This window comes from Tubulanus polymorphus, chromosome 4 (genome assembly GCF_964204645.1).
Source record: "Tubulanus polymorphus chromosome 4, tnTubPoly1.2, whole genome shotgun sequence".
Lineage (NCBI taxonomy): Eukaryota > Metazoa > Nemertea > Palaeonemertea > Tubulaniformes > Tubulanidae > Tubulanus > Tubulanus polymorphus.
Genome location: NC_134028.1, coordinates 20,375,532 through 20,393,623, shown reverse-complemented (window position 1 = coordinate 20,393,623; position 18,092 = coordinate 20,375,532). Strand labels below are relative to the sequence as shown.

General features: G+C 39.7%; 1 protein-coding gene and 1 long non-coding RNA gene across 2 annotated transcripts; one reads left to right on the top strand and one right to left on the bottom strand.

The window, feature by feature from the left end:
* The first annotated feature begins 9,860 nt into the window (after positions 1-9,860).
* On the top strand, positions 9,861-12,052 carry LOC141904402 (uncharacterized). The gene is made up of 4 exons (XM_074792987.1): positions 9,861-9,914; positions 10,411-10,483; positions 11,009-11,527; positions 11,865-12,052. The coding sequence occupies exons 1-4, from the start codon at positions 9,861-9,863 to the stop codon at positions 12,050-12,052; spliced, it is 834 nt and encodes a 277-aa protein (XP_074649088.1).
* Positions 12,053-12,488: 436 nt separating this feature from the next.
* LOC141903389 (uncharacterized) lies at positions 12,489-17,652 on the bottom strand. The gene is made up of 3 exons (XR_012619067.1): positions 17,597-17,652; positions 12,596-12,674; positions 12,489-12,518 (listed from the first exon to the last, which is right to left on the bottom strand). It is a non-coding gene; the product is annotated as an uncharacterized LOC141903389 (long non-coding RNA).
* Between the last annotated feature and the right edge of the window lie 440 nt (positions 17,653-18,092).

Here is an 18,092-nt window from a genome sequence, read left to right as displayed (position 1 = left end):
ATTGTTTCAGCTTTACCAATAACAGCTTTTCCCTTTTCTTATTCAATTTGTTTTCTGTATCATGACTCTTCACAACAACTCTCTGAAAATGTATTCACATGACATTCATTGTGCAAATTGTACTGAATGCATTGGTGTCGTAAATTCACACATCCGTTCACAGTTTCTGGTTAGCTTTGTATCTGTCATTCCAGAGAGCTCTTTTCTCGTCATCATGAAGCTTATGTTGAGCTTCCACATGGATATGATGAAATAATAGTCTTATCGTTTTCATTTTAGGATTTAAATACGTCACTTACTGTACTAACCATATCGCGAAGTCCGTCAATCTTAATTCGACAATGTGGAAGATCACGCCACTTATATACCGTACTAACCATATCGCGAAATCCGTCAATCAGTTTTCGACAATGTTGAAGATCACGCATCAAAGGTTCGCAGCTTTCAAATAACCATCCACCAACGGAACAGCCCACTGTGAGCTTGAAAACTAATACCCGTAGAAACCTGAAAATGATTTATACCCGAGATAAATACCATTATCTGACATAGGAATGAAGGGTCGAGTCTGCTGTCCCGCTACAGGCCTGTACGAAAATTTTGTTAAGCGCGCCGGGTGCAAATGACCGAGAAGTTCGGACGAAGCCCCCTTTGGGGAAATACCCCTTTTAAAACTTTCGATGTCCAAACAATGTCCTCCCGCAATTATGAATCCGTATAGTCTGGCAGACCCATACCATACGTGACGTAGCATGCCATAAGTTCGTTGACGTCTTATTTATAACCCAAGTCAATTAGAATACCGTCAAAAAGCGGTTTGTACACAAAAGCAGACGTAAAGAGTGTTCAAGCTAAAGTGTCCATAAAAACATCTTGAGAAGCAACAATTTCATGCCTTTTCTTTTTTTTCATCCCCAAAGTAAACAGCCATATGACATCGCCCCAAAAGTAGAAAGTGGCAAATACTTTTCAACAACAAAAAGGGACACCATTCTTTCATCTTTATTGGTCCATCCATGGTTTGGCGTTACAGGGAAAGAAAATGAGACTTGTTTTGTTTTGAGTTTCGCAGGGACCATTGAGTCCATGTTCAGAGTTTAGTTAAGAATTTTAGATTTTGTATTCCAGACATATACGAGATATACGAGATTTTTACCTCATTTTAGGGTCAGATACCAGATATTGATATCGATGCAGTGCTAATTAGGATTTGGTCGACACCAAACACAACCTACACGTGTATGTCGTATAGAGTAGGTTGAACTGCGGCATCATCTACTCCTACGGATAGAAACTTATACTCTATCTGAATCTCTTGAAAATGTCTCACCGAAATTATCCTCGTGTTAATTGTAAGTTTGCATAATTCTGCGCAACTTTCAGGAAAACTTCAAGTCTGGTTAGAACTGCTCATCATAAAAACTAGATCGCCGAGATAATTGTGTGGCCTCGATTCAGCCTCAAAACGTGGACTCAACATTGAATTTACTCTTCACTACTTTTGAACAGTCTCACTCAGATTTTATGCTGCTGCAATGTTTGATAACATTTCTAATGTCAATATAACAATGAGTGGTCCGGCACTGCGGCTCAGGTGTCAGAACATTCAAACTCAACCGGTCAAATTCGTGGCCAAAGTTCAGTGTTTTAATCTGATTCGGATGTTATCTACCCGCGTCTGTACTGGGTTTTACATCAACGCCTTCACGCTGTTTGTTCTAAAACAATTTACACCGTTTGGGGGATATGCTGTTTCAGGGAAACGAAAGGAATTTCGGTTGGATTTCTATTTAAATATCCTTGCCGTTTTTTCTATATATTTCAGATGACACGTAACTGGTGCACTTTACTGCTCAGTCTAGAGTGGTAAATCGTCGTATTGTTACCAATAAAATCTCGTAAAATTCCGAAAAAGTTAATCTTGAAAAATGCGATATTGTTTATTTCAATGCTTGGTTTTTGCGGACATTTTGGTCCATTTTTACCTAAACTTTTTGTATCCCATCTTGTATTCCTGAACATCACGTACCGTTCCAGGCAGATCCGGTACAGTTACATTGATATTGGATACTGGATTTACCAGGGTTCGGAGAAATTTTTTTTCCTGTATCTTACTGCTACGATTCCAATGTGCCTTTTAGTTTTCATCAATTCAGTCCTTATTTTTTCTGTGACATCTCATCTTCGGGTTACTCGACGTTCAAAGCTCGGTGTAACTGATGAATCGTCTAGACGGGAAATGAGGGTTTTAACGATGGTTTCATCGGTAGTTTTGTTGTTTATTATTTGCGAAGGTTTAGGTTTTGTAGATCGTTTACAAGGTGTTGTTGGTTTCCGCATACGATCCGTGCATGGATTTAGACAAATCGCTTTGGCATTTTCTATCATCGATTCTTCCGTTAATTCTATTATCTTGTGTGACAAATGAACCATTCAGAAAGACATCCGTTGATATTTTGATTAAAACTTGCCGTTCTTAATGAGTTTCTTGATGAATTACCGGTATGAAGTTGAGGTGAAATGAAAATTCTGCGTTTAGTCATAAAATATTTACTCACGTGGTCTATAGAAATATCCACCATTAACTGATGACTCTTCATTTTCCGAACCCAGCTTAGCACCGATACTGCGAGATATGATCCCGATAATGTATAGAGGATGCGGTACATCCATCAAACCATCAAGCCTGGCTATATTATAAAGCCTAGTGTTTTGGTAAACTCATAAAAATGGTCACAACCGTCAACAAAAGATACGATTTTGTTGATGAGTGATGAACATAGAAATTTGAATTTGTTTATGAAAAATCATCAGTTATCGTATTTTTCCAAACCACATTTTCCATTGAATCATAGTCGCTTTCACAGAATCGAATACAACTTATGATCTATAAATCGTTTATTTTCAATCACATTTTAACATCAACGTAAATACGAGATATGAACTTTGACTTACAAGCACTAGATAACGCCGTGACCGATCGTGATCAATTCAATACGACTATGATATCTTTTTTAAAATCATCCAAACATGTATGGGTTGAAATTAGGGGAGACCGGGGAACATTGACTACCCGTTTACATTGAGCCACAATTAGCGAAATTTTGTATTTTGTTGCCACTGTTTAGCACCATTGCTGATAATCGGTAGCAAAGAAGGGGAGAGGGAGTGTTGTTGTAGCTGTAGCGGAGGATTTTAATCTCCGGAGGTGATTTGATAATGATAACAATTTATTTATTTTCGTAATCCATAATGCATACAGTCACATGAACAGTAAATACTTAATACGGTTACGAGGGATCCAGTGCAAGCCAACAGACTCGATGGGATTTAAAGATATTCCCATCAACTGATCGTTTTAGTATCGGGTTTGAACAAATCGTCAAATTCGTCTTGTTGTACGAATCTGATTTGATTAGATGACACGTGACTAGCAAATTACGATTACGGAAATCAAAACTGATTTCTTCGAAGGATAAATTCGCCTTAAACGTGGTTTTATTCAATGGAGTTTGAAGACATTCTTTATTTAGTAAACTAAATAGTGTTTTATTCATTTTCAAAGCGGCCTCAGTAGCTCAGTGGAATAAGGTGTGATGCTTTTCCATTCACTATCAGGGCTGATTGACATGTGGGTTCGAGTCCTACTGGTTGCTAACAGTGTGTGGGTGACACTTCACTTAGTCTTGTGGACAGTTGTCTGTTTCTTAGTTAAGACTTGAGCAATCGATCGCTAGGCGTCTCCCGTGTGCTATTACTGGAGACGAAGAGGCGATTATCATTCCAAGCAAACACCTGCATCATTCATGTGACTTGTCAAGATGGTACGCTGCTGCCTCGAAACTTGTCGAATTTGGAAGTATATCATGCTAATTATTCGCGTTGATTGGTTGCTTGTCGCTTGTCTTCCCCAGCTGCCGCGCACACAGCAACTACGAGCAATCGATGAGCAATTTCATAGCGACGAGCGCTTTTCCGACGCCCAATATGAAACATGTTTGATATGAGGCGACTCGAAGCAAATCCTTCCGACAACGAGCAATTTCTGTATTCTGTTATCGCAGACGAGCGGTCTTCTCGTTCCACATCGAGCATATCCGGCAGGCGAAATTTTACAGGCAACCCGAGTATATCAGACAGGGAACCAAGATCTAAATGTCGTTAAGCAAAAACAAACTAACTCACAAAATATGAGCTATTTCATACCATTTTGGTTGATCTTGGTAAATACTCTGCTCTCAGTAATAAGTACGACCGCTTCCGTTTTTTCACTTTCCCATTTGACTGGTTCTGTTGGGTGGTAGTTTAGCAGTTTAGATTAATGTACGGAAGCTGGAGTTTATGGCCAGAGCGTTGCTCTTATCAAACTACCTGTGTTGATATTTGCGCCACACATAAAAACAATTACTAGTTATGTAAATAGACATGTCTGGCAATGACGTAAGTATCCGCGTAGGTAAACCTGAATTTTGTGCGGCAATGAGCTCTGGCGAGTACAAGTATTTTTAGAATATTATGACGAGTGTGGAATGTAAACACTCCATACATGGGGCGGTGGAATGTTGTAACGTATGAATGCGTCACAATCCGTAAATACCAAACCATGTGTGGTAAAGGGGCTGCACACACTTAACAGTAAAACGATATCAAAAGAAAGAGTTTTTAGTTTAGTTAGGTTCAACGGTTTTAGAGAGACAGGAGACCCAGTTTAGCTTTGGGAAGAGATTATAGTCGAATGAAAAGAATAGCAAAGGTTTTAGAGATAGAATGCATAAATCCGACTAAGAGGAAAAAAGATGGATATATAGACTTAGTAATAAGTTGTTCGAGTCGTTTTGAAAAGCGTATTACAAGCGGGTGTGATCTAAACAAACAACACAAGTAAGATGATTTACCAACACTGCACACAACAATGGTGGACATTCAACAACCATAACAATCGCTGGAGAACCATATTATTTCCCGTGTGCAATTGCGTGATGCGGTGGCAAAACTATCCTCACTGATTCTTCGGAATCTAAAGCAATCTTTGAGTTGGTTCTAATGATAAAAAGTGGATGGCTATTTTATTCCCATTGCAGTTTAATTTTGTCTGCGGCTTGAAATCGACGATGGGAAACCATTGGGCTACACGGAGTGGTTTAAACCTACCAATAACGACACGATACCAGAAGTTTCAAGGATTGATACCTCCAAGAAAACAACCGATAAATGACGCCGATAGCGTACAGCGATGATACTAAATAATCCACGAGAATCAGCGAACTGGTTTCGATTCCCCAGTGAAATACACCAGTTTTATGTGAGAAATGGATAGAATCGACCTTGTAAATTTGAACCAATGAAAATGTAAAGCTTAATACAAATCACAATGAAACATTTCTGATTAGACAAAATGTATTTAAAGATACTGATTTAAATGAATCGAGCTGTACGATTTGTTGGGTAAGTATAAACAAACAATGCTATCAAATGCTTACAGATTGAGACAAGCAACTAAGATAAAAAAAACTGCGACAGCGATATGTCAAAACATCCACGGTGGAAAAGGCTCTGTGATAACCACTAACACAGAAAAATAGACTATAAACTCAATACAAATATTTAGCTACCAACATCAATATGGCTCTAGATCAACGATGACTCCCAATGACAGACTGCTGGTTATAATCCAAATAGCACAGGGATGACATTACATTTATTCAATCAGTTAAATTTATGATAAAACCGTTTGATTATACATTGGATATGGCGCATTCTGTTTTCTGTTCATACAATGTAACAAGTGTAGAATTAGCTTCAAATCGGTGAAATAAACCTGACCATGTACTTGTCAGTCTATCACCATTCTTATTGGTCCGTTTTTTCGACGGTCTGACCAATTAGAATTGGGATCATCTTTTCTTTAACACCTGAGAGAGGATCATCCCTACATAATTGATGCTCAAAGCCGCAGCGACTAGGATTCAATTAATGTTAAGGTTAGTGCAGTATCTAGGGTTAAGGATGTGTTATATCCCAGTTAGATTTGACTCATTAGAAAACGTGTTAAGATTATCAAGGTCTGACTCATTGAAAACGAACTGGTTTTAACTCGGAGTTAACTCCAGCTCACAACTGTGGAACCGCAATCTGGTCCCGGTTCCTCAGCTGTGGGTTAACCCATTGACAATTATTAACTCAGAGTTAACTCCCTCCTCTAGCTAACTCTACAAACTGGTTCTTGGATCCTGTAAAACAAAACAAAAATTGCTTAGAAAGAAATTGCGAATGCTAAGCTTCATTTAGGAATAATTACTTGCAACACCAGGAGCCCGTTAGTAAGGAATGTGTTGGTTGGTTCGTTTCTATTTTTTAATTTTTTGGTTGGGACTCTGATTTGAAGTAGATATGTCCTCTGGGTGATTCCCGTTGATATAACCGAAGGTAAAATTAAAGATGTCTACTGCTTTGAAATCCAGAGAATTATCAATCGAAAACGTATTACACAACTATTACAACGTAATACACGTATGTAGTGAGTTTGTACGTTTATTTCTAAATAGTTGTGTAATGCGTTTTCGTTCGATAATTCTTGGATTTTAAAGTAATGGACATCTTTTATTTTTGAGCCTGAACCGCGCTGTAAAATATATCAGTGCAGGCGTGAAAATTGGATGATATATCATTTTCAACTATCGTTACATCAAGTAATTTTGTTTTGTTGTTTGGATCCACAGTGTTTTTCTTTTATTGGTAGTTTCATTCACGTTGCAAGGGATATCAATGTCTGTAACAAATAACTCGTCTATTAATGACAGATATAGATATAATGGATGTGAACTTTTTATGGCTCGTGAAAGTTTATAAAACCATTATCACCACTGTACCATAAACCCTATTTGATGGACGTGCGGTTACAATTGATATATTCTACAAATCCCTTACTTGGTATTTGACACCAACTCGGGGTAGAATTTTCAACCAGTCTTAACTTGACCGCAGTAAATAGAGACGAGTCCACTGTATTCACACACTCTTACTCAGTATATTCGACACCAACTCGGGGTAGTGTTTTACCAGTCTCAACTTTACTGCTGTAATAGAGACAGAGTCTACTGTATCTCAAAACTATTATACTCCAACTTGAGGTAGAATTTTACCAGTCTTAACATTACCGCACCAAGAGACAGAGTCTACTGTATTTTTCTAACTCTCATCCAGGAAGAAAGACACTCTAAATATTTGGATGGATATATGAAAGCTGTGGGTACTGGAGTGTGTAATGGGTAGTGTAGTGTGATCTGTGTGCATTTATGGCCAGTACACAGATCACATTGTTCAATGGGGTTTGGTCCAGGACTCGCGAGATTTTCAACAACACGGAAGTAACGTGTAATAAATGATGACTTGAATCGCATGACTACCTACCACCCCTCATTATTGTTGGAAAACTAAACGTTCGGCACTGACTAAAAATTAGTAATAACATTTTAGAAATGGCCAGAATTTTAACTTAGGTTCTATCTCATTTTTATTTTACAATTGCGATTGGTATAATTTTTTTAAAACGGCCGTTAAGGCTTCATGTTTCGTCTGCAATTCACTGCAAATAGTTACGCAACTACGCACATTTAGTGTTTTTGGCAGCTGTACACTAAATCGGCACCGTTCGTGACTAGCTTCACTGCGGAATTATCATTAATTAACATCGCCATATCACATCATCAACTTATATTGTGCCTTAAAACCCTAACAGCCGAAATAATTGAAATGCACACACGATTTCTATCATTGAAAATTGAGAGAGTGGCCATGTTTGCGTTTGCTGCTTCGCGTAAATCCCGCGCGGTAGCGCCACCGCGCAGAGTGGGGCCGATACGTCCAGTATTTAACACCAACTCGGAGTAGAATTTTACCGGTCTCAACTTTTACCGCATTAAGAGACAGATTCTTCTGTATTTCACGAACTCTTACCGAGTGTTTGACACTAACTCCAAGTCCGTATGGCAAGATAATCCTCAAAATGGCACTTACTTTGTGTCGCATCAAAAGGTTTTCTTCTATCAAGCAAATGGCTCTACTAATTGAATCTAAAAGGGGGCTTTATGAATACTTAATAGCATTAAATCAGCTTAATGTCATTGCAACGTATAACGGGGCTTGCGCAGATGAACCGGTGTAATAGACAGTGTTATAACCCGGGGGCTAACTCAAATGGCAAAAAAATGAGCTAACCTAAAACACAGAACCCGTTATGTGACGGTGGTACATATGATCACATACTAATGATGACGCCAATAAGGGTGACTACATAATGATGTATTCGAAACTACTTTTGTAGCTCAAACGTAACATTTCGGACCTTTTTGATAATTTTTCAATAATGGTTACAATGGAGTTTTCGCTTATGTTACTACCACCGTGGCATGTATGTTCAACTTCGTGAATAATTCGGTCCGACACCTTTCTCTTGAACACATTGTGCCGATCGAATATCTCTTCTAGTTGATGGAGGTGTTCATACTTTAGTAAGAAAACTATGGTGGCTGATAAGGGCCATAGCGTAAAATTCCTGGTATGTAAATGAGGGCGCCAGAACGCCAGAACGCCAGAACGCCAGAACGCCAGAACGCCAGAACGCCAAAACGAAAAGAAAACGTCCAATTTTCTCTGAAAGTTCGTTTTGGCGCGACAATACAAAGAAAATTCCGTTTGGCGCCCCCACCAAAACAACGAAAAACGTCGAAATTTCTCTAAAAGTTCGTTTTGGCGGGGGCGCCAAAACAAAGAAAATTCTGTTTTGCCACCCCCGTCAATACAACGAAAAACGTCCAATTTTCTCTGAAAGTTCGTTTTGGTGGGGGCACCAATTTTCTTTGTTTTGGCGCCCCGCCAAAACGAACTTTCGTTTTGGTGCCCCCACCAAAACAACGAAAAACGTCGAAATTTCTCTTAAAGTTCGTTTAGGCGCACCAAAACAAAGAATATTCCGTTTTGGCGCCCCCGCCAAAACGAACTTTCATTTTGGCACCCCCGCCAAAACAACGAAAAACGTCCAATTTTCTCTGAAAGTTCGTTTTGGCGCGCCAAAACAAAGATTATTTCGTTTTGGCGCGCCAAAACAAAGATTATTTCGTTTAGGCACGGTTATTTCCGTATAACAAGCATTCAACGACAATAAAATTATTTTTCAATTTGGCGCGTTGATCCTGTGTGTGATTTGCATAAATTTGCATATATAGAATTATTTTACGTGGTTGAAAGTTCGTGGTTGAAAGTTTGTTTTGGCGGGGACGCCAAAACGGAATATTCTTTGTTTTGGCGCGCCAAAACGAACTTTTAGAGAAATTTCGACGTTTTTCGTTGTTTTGGCGGGGACGCCAAAACGGAATTTTCTTTGTTTTGGCGCGCCAAAACGAGCTTTCAGGGAAAATTGGACGTTTTTTTTTGTTTTGGCGTTCTGGCGCCCTGATTTGCAAACCAGTAATTTTTCGCTTTGGCCCTTATCAGCCACCATAGAAAACTGATTTGCATTGACCGTTTTTCGTTGTGAAAATGCCAGTACCGTTCCATTCCTTATTCTAGGAACTCATATAGCTGCAATCACTTGGAGATGATTTGGCCCGCGCCAAATTCAAGTCCAGTTCCAAATTGACACGGATCAGGCCTGAGTTAATTTAGGCCTTGGTATAACGAGTTCGAAAGACCTTTTACATTAGAGCCATTTAGAAGATATAGGGACCCTGTGTCGTTTTGTTCCGTTCCGTTCCATAAGTTGTTTAACATTGGGTCAAAGTTGACACCAATTCATGAAACTCAATGCATGCCTACGTATCAAAGTCGTTTTATTTCTCATTCGTTCAGAATAAAGCGCCATGATGGGTTGCTCGATGTTGCTGTACGTCACGTGGGTGTTGGGTGTTTACGGAGACGTTAGTCGCCAACGACTTTTCAGGGCTTCTCCAAGTTGCGCGCAAATGAAACCGGTGAATTCCGGGATATTTCAACAAAAGGAAATCTTCGAAGATTCTCGATACCTGGACTGTTTTAGACGATGCGCCGCAGACGATCGCTGTCAATCAGTCTCATACTCGAGAACAAACCGGATATGCCACCATTACTCGCGCACTTCCGATTCGAATTGCACGGGACTCGAACCCGCCACGGATGATACGATTTTCTACGAGCAACGAACGGTAAGAACACAGACTATATAGGCAATTCCATGTGACCAACTGTTTATACGTTTTTTTAATACGGAATATATTTGGCGTGCGCGGTTCGCGTCCTCGAGCGCGCCCACGATAAAATTGGCATTCCATGATATCGGCTTCGTCGATTTCACTTCAGTCAAATATATAGTACATGACAATTTTAACTGATCTGTCACTATAACGATGTTTTATTTCTGTTTTTTTTCATGTTTAGGAGAATATTGTACATGGTCGGTACGTGTGCACGAATAGTTTCATCGGACCGGATTGTCAGTATTACACTAACGGTTAGTTTCAAATAAAAGCGGCCCTCTGGGGTCACGCGCGAGTCTGATCAGATTTAACGGCCTCTATAGTCCAATGAGATAAAGCGCGATGCTGTTGCATTCACCATCAGTACTGAGTGACAAGCGCGGTGGCCGAGTGGTTTAAGCCGCCAGTCACTGGTCTCCTCAATCCAGGGCTTATGGGTTCGAACCCTGGTGGCGACGGAGTTCCATGGTCGAAGGTTCTTCTCAGGTCTCCTCATTGGGTGAATGAAACATCGAACCCGCTTATAAAGCCCTGCGTGGCGCTTAGCGGGTTGAGTTTGTTAAAAAAACTGAGTGACAAGCGGATTCGATTAAAAATTTCAAAGATCGTGGTCCGTCCTATACGACCTCTCAATTGCCATTCCTCTTTATTCATCCCTAACCACTCAACTCGAAAGTTTGGACTGTGACCAGCGTGTCGAAAATCTTGGATTCGAAGCAAACAGAAAATTTCATTAAATTTGAATATGCAAATCTATTCATGAACGTATTAATTTTCAGACGCGTCGCAATATTTCTCGATGGACGCTATAGAAGACGATATACTCATAGGCGCTAAATTGAATGGCACGTTCATCGGTTCAAACTACGGTCTGGTCCCCGGAGCATACTCCAAATACGCGCTACATATCCGGAAAACTGGATACCTGAATTTCGGAGACGTGCGTTATCTAGGTTGTTTCGGCGGATATCTTATGGAATGTGGCACGGGTTTTACGATGATGTTCTGGTTGTATGTGATGGATAAGAACCCGATTTTTAAGGACCCGCTATGTCACAGCTGTTATACGGCGTATTATCTTGGTAACGGCGGCCATACAATCAGATCTTACGGTTATGCGGTATTCCATCAAGCCGGTTATATCCAGATGAGTGTACGCCATTTTCTCGGTGTCAAAAACGGAACGCAAAGACAGATTCGAGTCGCCAGTCGAACACATGTCGGGATAGGCTGGGTGCACGTGACTGCCACGTGGAATCGTCAGCAGGGGGCGCGTTTGTACACCAACGGAACTTTAGGTAACGTTAATGAGATTCATACCCACCATGAAAATTGAAAATGAAAATCAAAAATAAAAAGATACGACGTCGCGGGGTCTCTTAAATAAGAAACCAGCAAGCATAGGGGAACTAGTTATTTGAGTAACTTATTGATATAACCGTGCAACTTGTTACTCTTGACCAAGACACTGATGCCCCCTCCCCGTCTTAGTCCGAAACGCCCAGTTTTTTTTATTATCAGATTATTTCTATTTTCATTATTCAATTCTTGATATTCGAATTTCGTTTTCAATCGTGGTTACATTTGAAATTTATACTTGACGTTTGAGTAAGTGCAGGGCTTTTTTACTTTCAGGTATCGTGGCAAAGGATGAAGATGTACCCGTAAACTGCAGCTCTACAGTCAATGATTACACAATCGGAGCTCTGTCTGAGGAGACATACAAACGATACCCGCTCATTATAGATGATCTACTATTCTGGGACGGCGTGAAAAACACCGAGTTCTTGCCAAACATTTGGGATTATTACCAACTAGCCTAGGCTGCTAGTTCCTCGTCCTAGCGGCCAGTAAACAAACAGTCATTCGATTTCAATAGGGAACTTCGTGTGCACTTTGTAGTGATAACCGACATGATTCCATTGACTCCCCTGGCGGTCGGTACCACCACCTCCCCTCACAATGATGATTTCCTGCGTTATTCGATGCATCTTCTTTTAGAGCGCTTTAATCAACACAACGGCTAAACCTACAGGGAACAAGCAAGGGGTGATGTTTCCACCCTACAGCTTGGGCGGGTTGATACATGTATAAGTCCTCGTTGACTCCGTGTTTTGATGCCTCGAGCCTTAGCCTCTCTAACGAATCAGGTTCAACGAAGCCTATGCCAACAATCAGAAACCAAAAAGAACAATAAGGTGGTAGTTTTGCAGAAAATCTTATTTTTCAAATTTAGTGAATAAGATTTGACTTCTCAAGGCATAATGTAAATCACTTTGATAAATCGAGCTGGAAGTAAAAGAAAAAAGTACAATAATGTAGTATTCAGTATAGACTCGTTGTTTCATCTCCTGTAGGAAACATACCTTTAAACAGTCGATAATTTTGATCGTCTGCAGCAATGTAGGACCTGAAACTGCTGCCAACAGTTCCGACAAATTTCAGCTAGAAGGAGAAAATGGGAAACCTTTGAATCTTTTCTTTAAGTAAACTGGATTTGATCATGAACATATATAGCGACGCCACCTCGATGATCTTGACCTTTGGTTCCACCTGTACATCAGAAAATGAAATTTTCACGGAAGCGTCCTGTGATGCGTATCAAATGGCAACGCGAAATGGAACATCTAATCGCATCTTCCATAGCTCAAACACTTAGGTTTGATTGCACAAACGCCCGGGTAAAGATTGGACTCTCGTTACGGTGGATAAATTGATTCAATATATGTATCTCTATACAGTTGAATCCGTAAAGGCTGGCTTATGTCGACAAGCGACGCGATGCCTACCGACTCCTACCGACGCAACTGAGAGCGACCGCGATCGCAGCCCAGCTTATGTCGACTGCGCTCCGATTCCCAGCAACTGAGGCCGACTAGCGAGATACGAGATCCGCCAGTTTGCTTCCCTGCTTATGTCGGTACGATTACTGGCAACTGAACCGACCGCCGATGATCACGTGATAAGCATTTTGACAATAGATTTGAATCATTTTTGATTATTGGGAAGTATAATTCCAGTACATAAGCTATTTCTTTAAGATCTTATTCTTTCTGATTCTCTTTTGAATACTATGTGCTAGCGACATCATATAAAGATGGCCGCTCACACCATAATTCTACCAATTTCGTTTTTAGATCTTCAGTCAATCATCTGCCGTGCTGAAGGTTTGGTTTACGTATGGAACTGCTTGAATTTTGAAAGTTAATGACTAATTACTAATGACGCTAACTAGCAGTCATTATCTGTACTATGTATATGCGGTCTCTCATTGGCTGGAATTGCTGCGCTCAGTTCCATCGCGTCGCAGATGAGCTTATGTCGGTTGCGATCGAAAGCAACTGTCCGCCTACCGTAGGCCGGAGTAGAACATGGGCAACTAGTCGGATACGGCTTGCGACGAGTCGGTAGGCGTCGGTAGGCGTCGCGTTGCCGTCGCAAGCCGGCTTATGTCGAACCGATTGAGGAGCAACTGGCGGCCTCTCGTAGGCCGCTAGTTGCCGCTAATCGGCGATAAACCCAGTTGCGTCGGTAGGCGTCGCGTTGCTTGTCGACATAAGCCAGCCTTAATTCATCCGGTTTACGGGACATTAGATTCAAAATGGATTTTCTTGTACTTTGATGAACAAATGGACTGCAAACGTTGCCCGGATTAGATCAAAATCCATAAAAAAGATATGCCGTTATAACGAAAAGTTTAAGTTCGAATTACATTCGACCAGTTTGATTATAACAAATATCAACATCGTATACCATACAAGGGGTTCCCCAGAAATATATCCCCCAAGTTTCTTCGACTTGCACATAAGTTTCATGAATAAGAGGACATTGTAGAGGAAATAGTTATAGGGTTTTATGTGTATGGGAAAAGATAGTGTGTGTGCAGTGTGCACGATATCGCACACTAGATGTTAGTCTAGTACCTAGCCGTTGTTCCTGAAACAACGTCTAGGGCGAAAGTGCTCATATAAGGTTAATTTTAGTCCCTCATTTTGAGGGACGAGGCTTTGAGCGTCTATTTCACCCCTTAAAACACCATCAACTTACCTCAAACTGACTGTTCTGTAATCAGATGGAAGTTAATTATTGTTTGTGCATAAATTTGTAATCCTAAGTAGCTTTTGACGATCGTAGTAGCTCAAAACTTTTGACTAGTCGCCTCAAAAAACAGTTGAAGTGAAGCAACATAACAAATATGGCGGCTTTTCGTGGTGCATGATGGGAGTGTAAATTACGGATTCGAACTTAAACTTGGTGCCAATTCAGATATTATTCTTGTTTCAAATTATTAAGGTTAAAATTGACCAAAATTAATGCGTTTTATCAACAAAAAATAACATTTAGAGTAATTTTAGAGAGACATATTGAATTTTCACATTTTATTAATTTAGTCCGTATTGGAAATCCCGATAGTGGCAATCAATTCAATTCAAATCAAATCAATAAATTCCCCGGTTCGCGATTTAAATCATCAAAAATTTTATAATAAAACACGTTTTCAAAGTCAACAAGGTAATTTATTTATTTATTTTAGTACAAAGGTTTGATTTGACACTAAAATCAGTTGTTGCATTGCAATTATCAGGAGTTAACCTCTATATGATACTTTAGCGTCAGAAGTTGTACAGAACCGTAACAACGACTGGTATTCAGACTAACTAGATGTGTGCTGGTGCGCACACCGAAGGTACAATATTTGGGTGATAAATTAGTTATTTACATAATGGGAAAGGAAGCCAGAGCTCAGGGCAGGGCTGCGGTTAGTAAACAACCTACGTAAATGCTTACGTTGCACAAAAGACATTGAAAAGAAGATAGATGAGAGCTACGAGCAATCATTGCTCGTAGGTGAGAGTGACGTGGGTATCTGCGTAGGGAGGCTGGATAAAGCTACGAGCAATTAATTGCTTGTGGGATATGGCAAAGTTCAAATAGTAAACTTAGCGCTCGTGACGTATAACATACGTACAAACCCTTAATATAGCTCGTTGGAATGTGACGAGAGAATACGTCACAGGCTATGATACCGGGCTATATGGAAGTATACGTCGCGAGAAACATTATAAAAATGGTATAAAAAGGGAGGGTTTCAGTACAGTAGGGAATCTAGAGTTTGGAGAAGCTAAAGATAAGAGTCTGTAGGTTGAATGAAGAAAGAATTGTATAGAAAGGCTATGGTAGTATAAAGAACGAAACATTAGATCCACGAGAAGTAGTGATTGATCTAGAGTCAGTGGAATTCCACGAATCGGATCGAACACACTAATACGGATTAAACCCTAATCATCGGTGGAAACAACAAACACAATAACTAGTTGATAACCCAAACCCACACCACAACAAAGGCAAATGGATCAGATTACAAGAAGGGAGTATGTTGAGGAGATAGAACAGCATTTAGCTGCTATATTTTAATGTAAGAATTTTTGAGGGATGGTTAGTGTAGTACAGGAGTGAGTAGAATGGAAGTAGCAGGGATTGATCATACCAAATAGGGTAAGGTTAGAAGCAGGTGAGGTCATGGTTTAGGAATCTGAAAAAAATGTACATATGTTTGAAATGTATATATTATAATATGTATATACGCAATTTATATATATATATATATATATATATATATATATATATATATATATATATATATATATATATATATATATATATATATATATATATATATATATATATATATGTGTGTGTGTGTGTGTGTTAGCTATAAGTGATGTTTTAGGGGCTAGCAGCTACTTAGTTACGTAATTGTTCATAAATTTGATATTTTTAGATTATCCGTGGCGGTTTTCAATTTGACTCCTAGGGGCCAACGTACGTCTTATAGTGTTCATCAGATCCAAGTGGCATTAAGTATAAATGTTCTGCAGTCCAGCAGCTCCTAATTTACATCGCCTTTCTTAGACTTAATCCCTTCAGGTGGTGAGACTAAAGATTGCTAGTTTATAAAACACTCATCAGCCAACTTCCTATAGTAGTTTTGACCGATAACGTAATTGACTTAATTTTCAGGAGATCGGATTAAGTGAGGGATGGCATGCGTGTGCAATGGCGAGACAGTAAATGTTGCCAAGCAGGATCGTGGGGAAAATGTTGGCCGAACCCAAGAAAATATATGGATGTAATTTTTAAGAAAATTACAGGTTAAAAGATAACACATTCGTGAGGTTGAAACACCAGGCATAGCTTAGTTGGGATAGAGCCTACGTACTATGAATTTTGACGAATAGAGATTAGATATATGTCGATGTCATAAATAAAATATACATCTTATTTCAACTGGACTCGGACAGACGGGACTTCTACGACAAGATATAGCCAAATCCCTCAAGTAGTATCGCCGGGGGTTAGTGTTATGTTACCAGGGCCATACCCAGCATTTAATCATAATTTTTTTGTGGGGGAGGGGTGTGAGAGGTGGAGCAATGTTTCGGCTAAGGCTGATAGTATTTTAACCAAACCGTGCTCGTAATGTATACCTGTATTATAGAACTTTTCATTTTTGGCTGAATCTATTGTGGGATTTCTCTCCTGATTCATCGTTTGTGTATCTTCTTGGCTTACAAAGAACATGCGTCATTATCAGAGCGAAATTCCATATCAATTACTAGATAAGCCTCAAGCTATCTTACATTGTCCAATATTTCTAGAATATCACGAGCAAATGAAACTAATTGATAATCGATGAACAAACACACTCGAATTTTGTCAATACGCAGATGAATAAAAGCTTTTGAATGGATATACTTTTATTTCGAAAAAGGAAATACACTATACATGCGTCATTATCAGAGCGAAATTCAATACCAATTCTATCAGAAAACTTCATCTGCCCGCTGTACATGGAAAGAGTGATTAGTCACAGAAATTAAGTATCAATATGAACCTACGTAAGAGACTCGACCTGGAGTTGAATTTAGTTCATTTTAAATGGAAAGTCGGGATCGACTTTCTGATTTTCTATGTATGGCGATGAGGTGTCTATATTTCCGTGGGGTCAGGCCCCTGTGTGGATGCTGCAGACAGGAACAGGAGACCCGGTGAAGTGTTAACGAGGGGAGAGGAGAAAGGGTGGGGCACAGTTACTAAATTCATCGCTATGTACATACGATTGAATCAGGGGTTGCAGCCGGTTACATCGAAAACGAAGCCGTTCATAGCGGGGGCAGTTGTCCCCAATAAGTTTTGATAACGCGCCCTTTTGCTAGGTGCTAACAGATTCGGTAGATAATTTCGTCCCACCACTGAATCGATGATGTCCATTCATAAGGAACGGCTTAAAGTTTCACAGATTTTAACAGTATTAGTTACAATTACAGTTAAAAGATGGCTTTATACATACAATACAACATACATACATATATACATACAAAAATGTATCTCCAACACTACGGCTCCCAGATATACATGTACACTGCACCTTCAATTGAAACATGGCTGAAAGGACCCGATCGGGTTTCCGTACAAACAAATGAATAATTGTCACTGCTTATCTTAAATGTTCAATCTAGCTAGGCCGCTTTAGGTGTTTATTGAATTGTGCTACTTCTAGGCCTACGTGCTTTACTGTTTCAAACAAACACAGTATAATTGCTGTGATTATTTACGGACACATGGATTGAACTTCAAACAACATTTGCAATAGAAAATCCGGCAAAATTGCTGTGTCGCGTAGTACGAAATATTTGATCTTCATAATCCGAAAAATTAAATTGATTTTACGAATCAATACACCAAGGGACCTACCCCTGTTAAATAAGGTGCAGGAATACGATGTTTAGGAGGGTTGAATAGCAATAGGCCTAAGCGCCTTCTGTCAGGCCTACGCGCATACGTAGGCCTACTATGAAGATT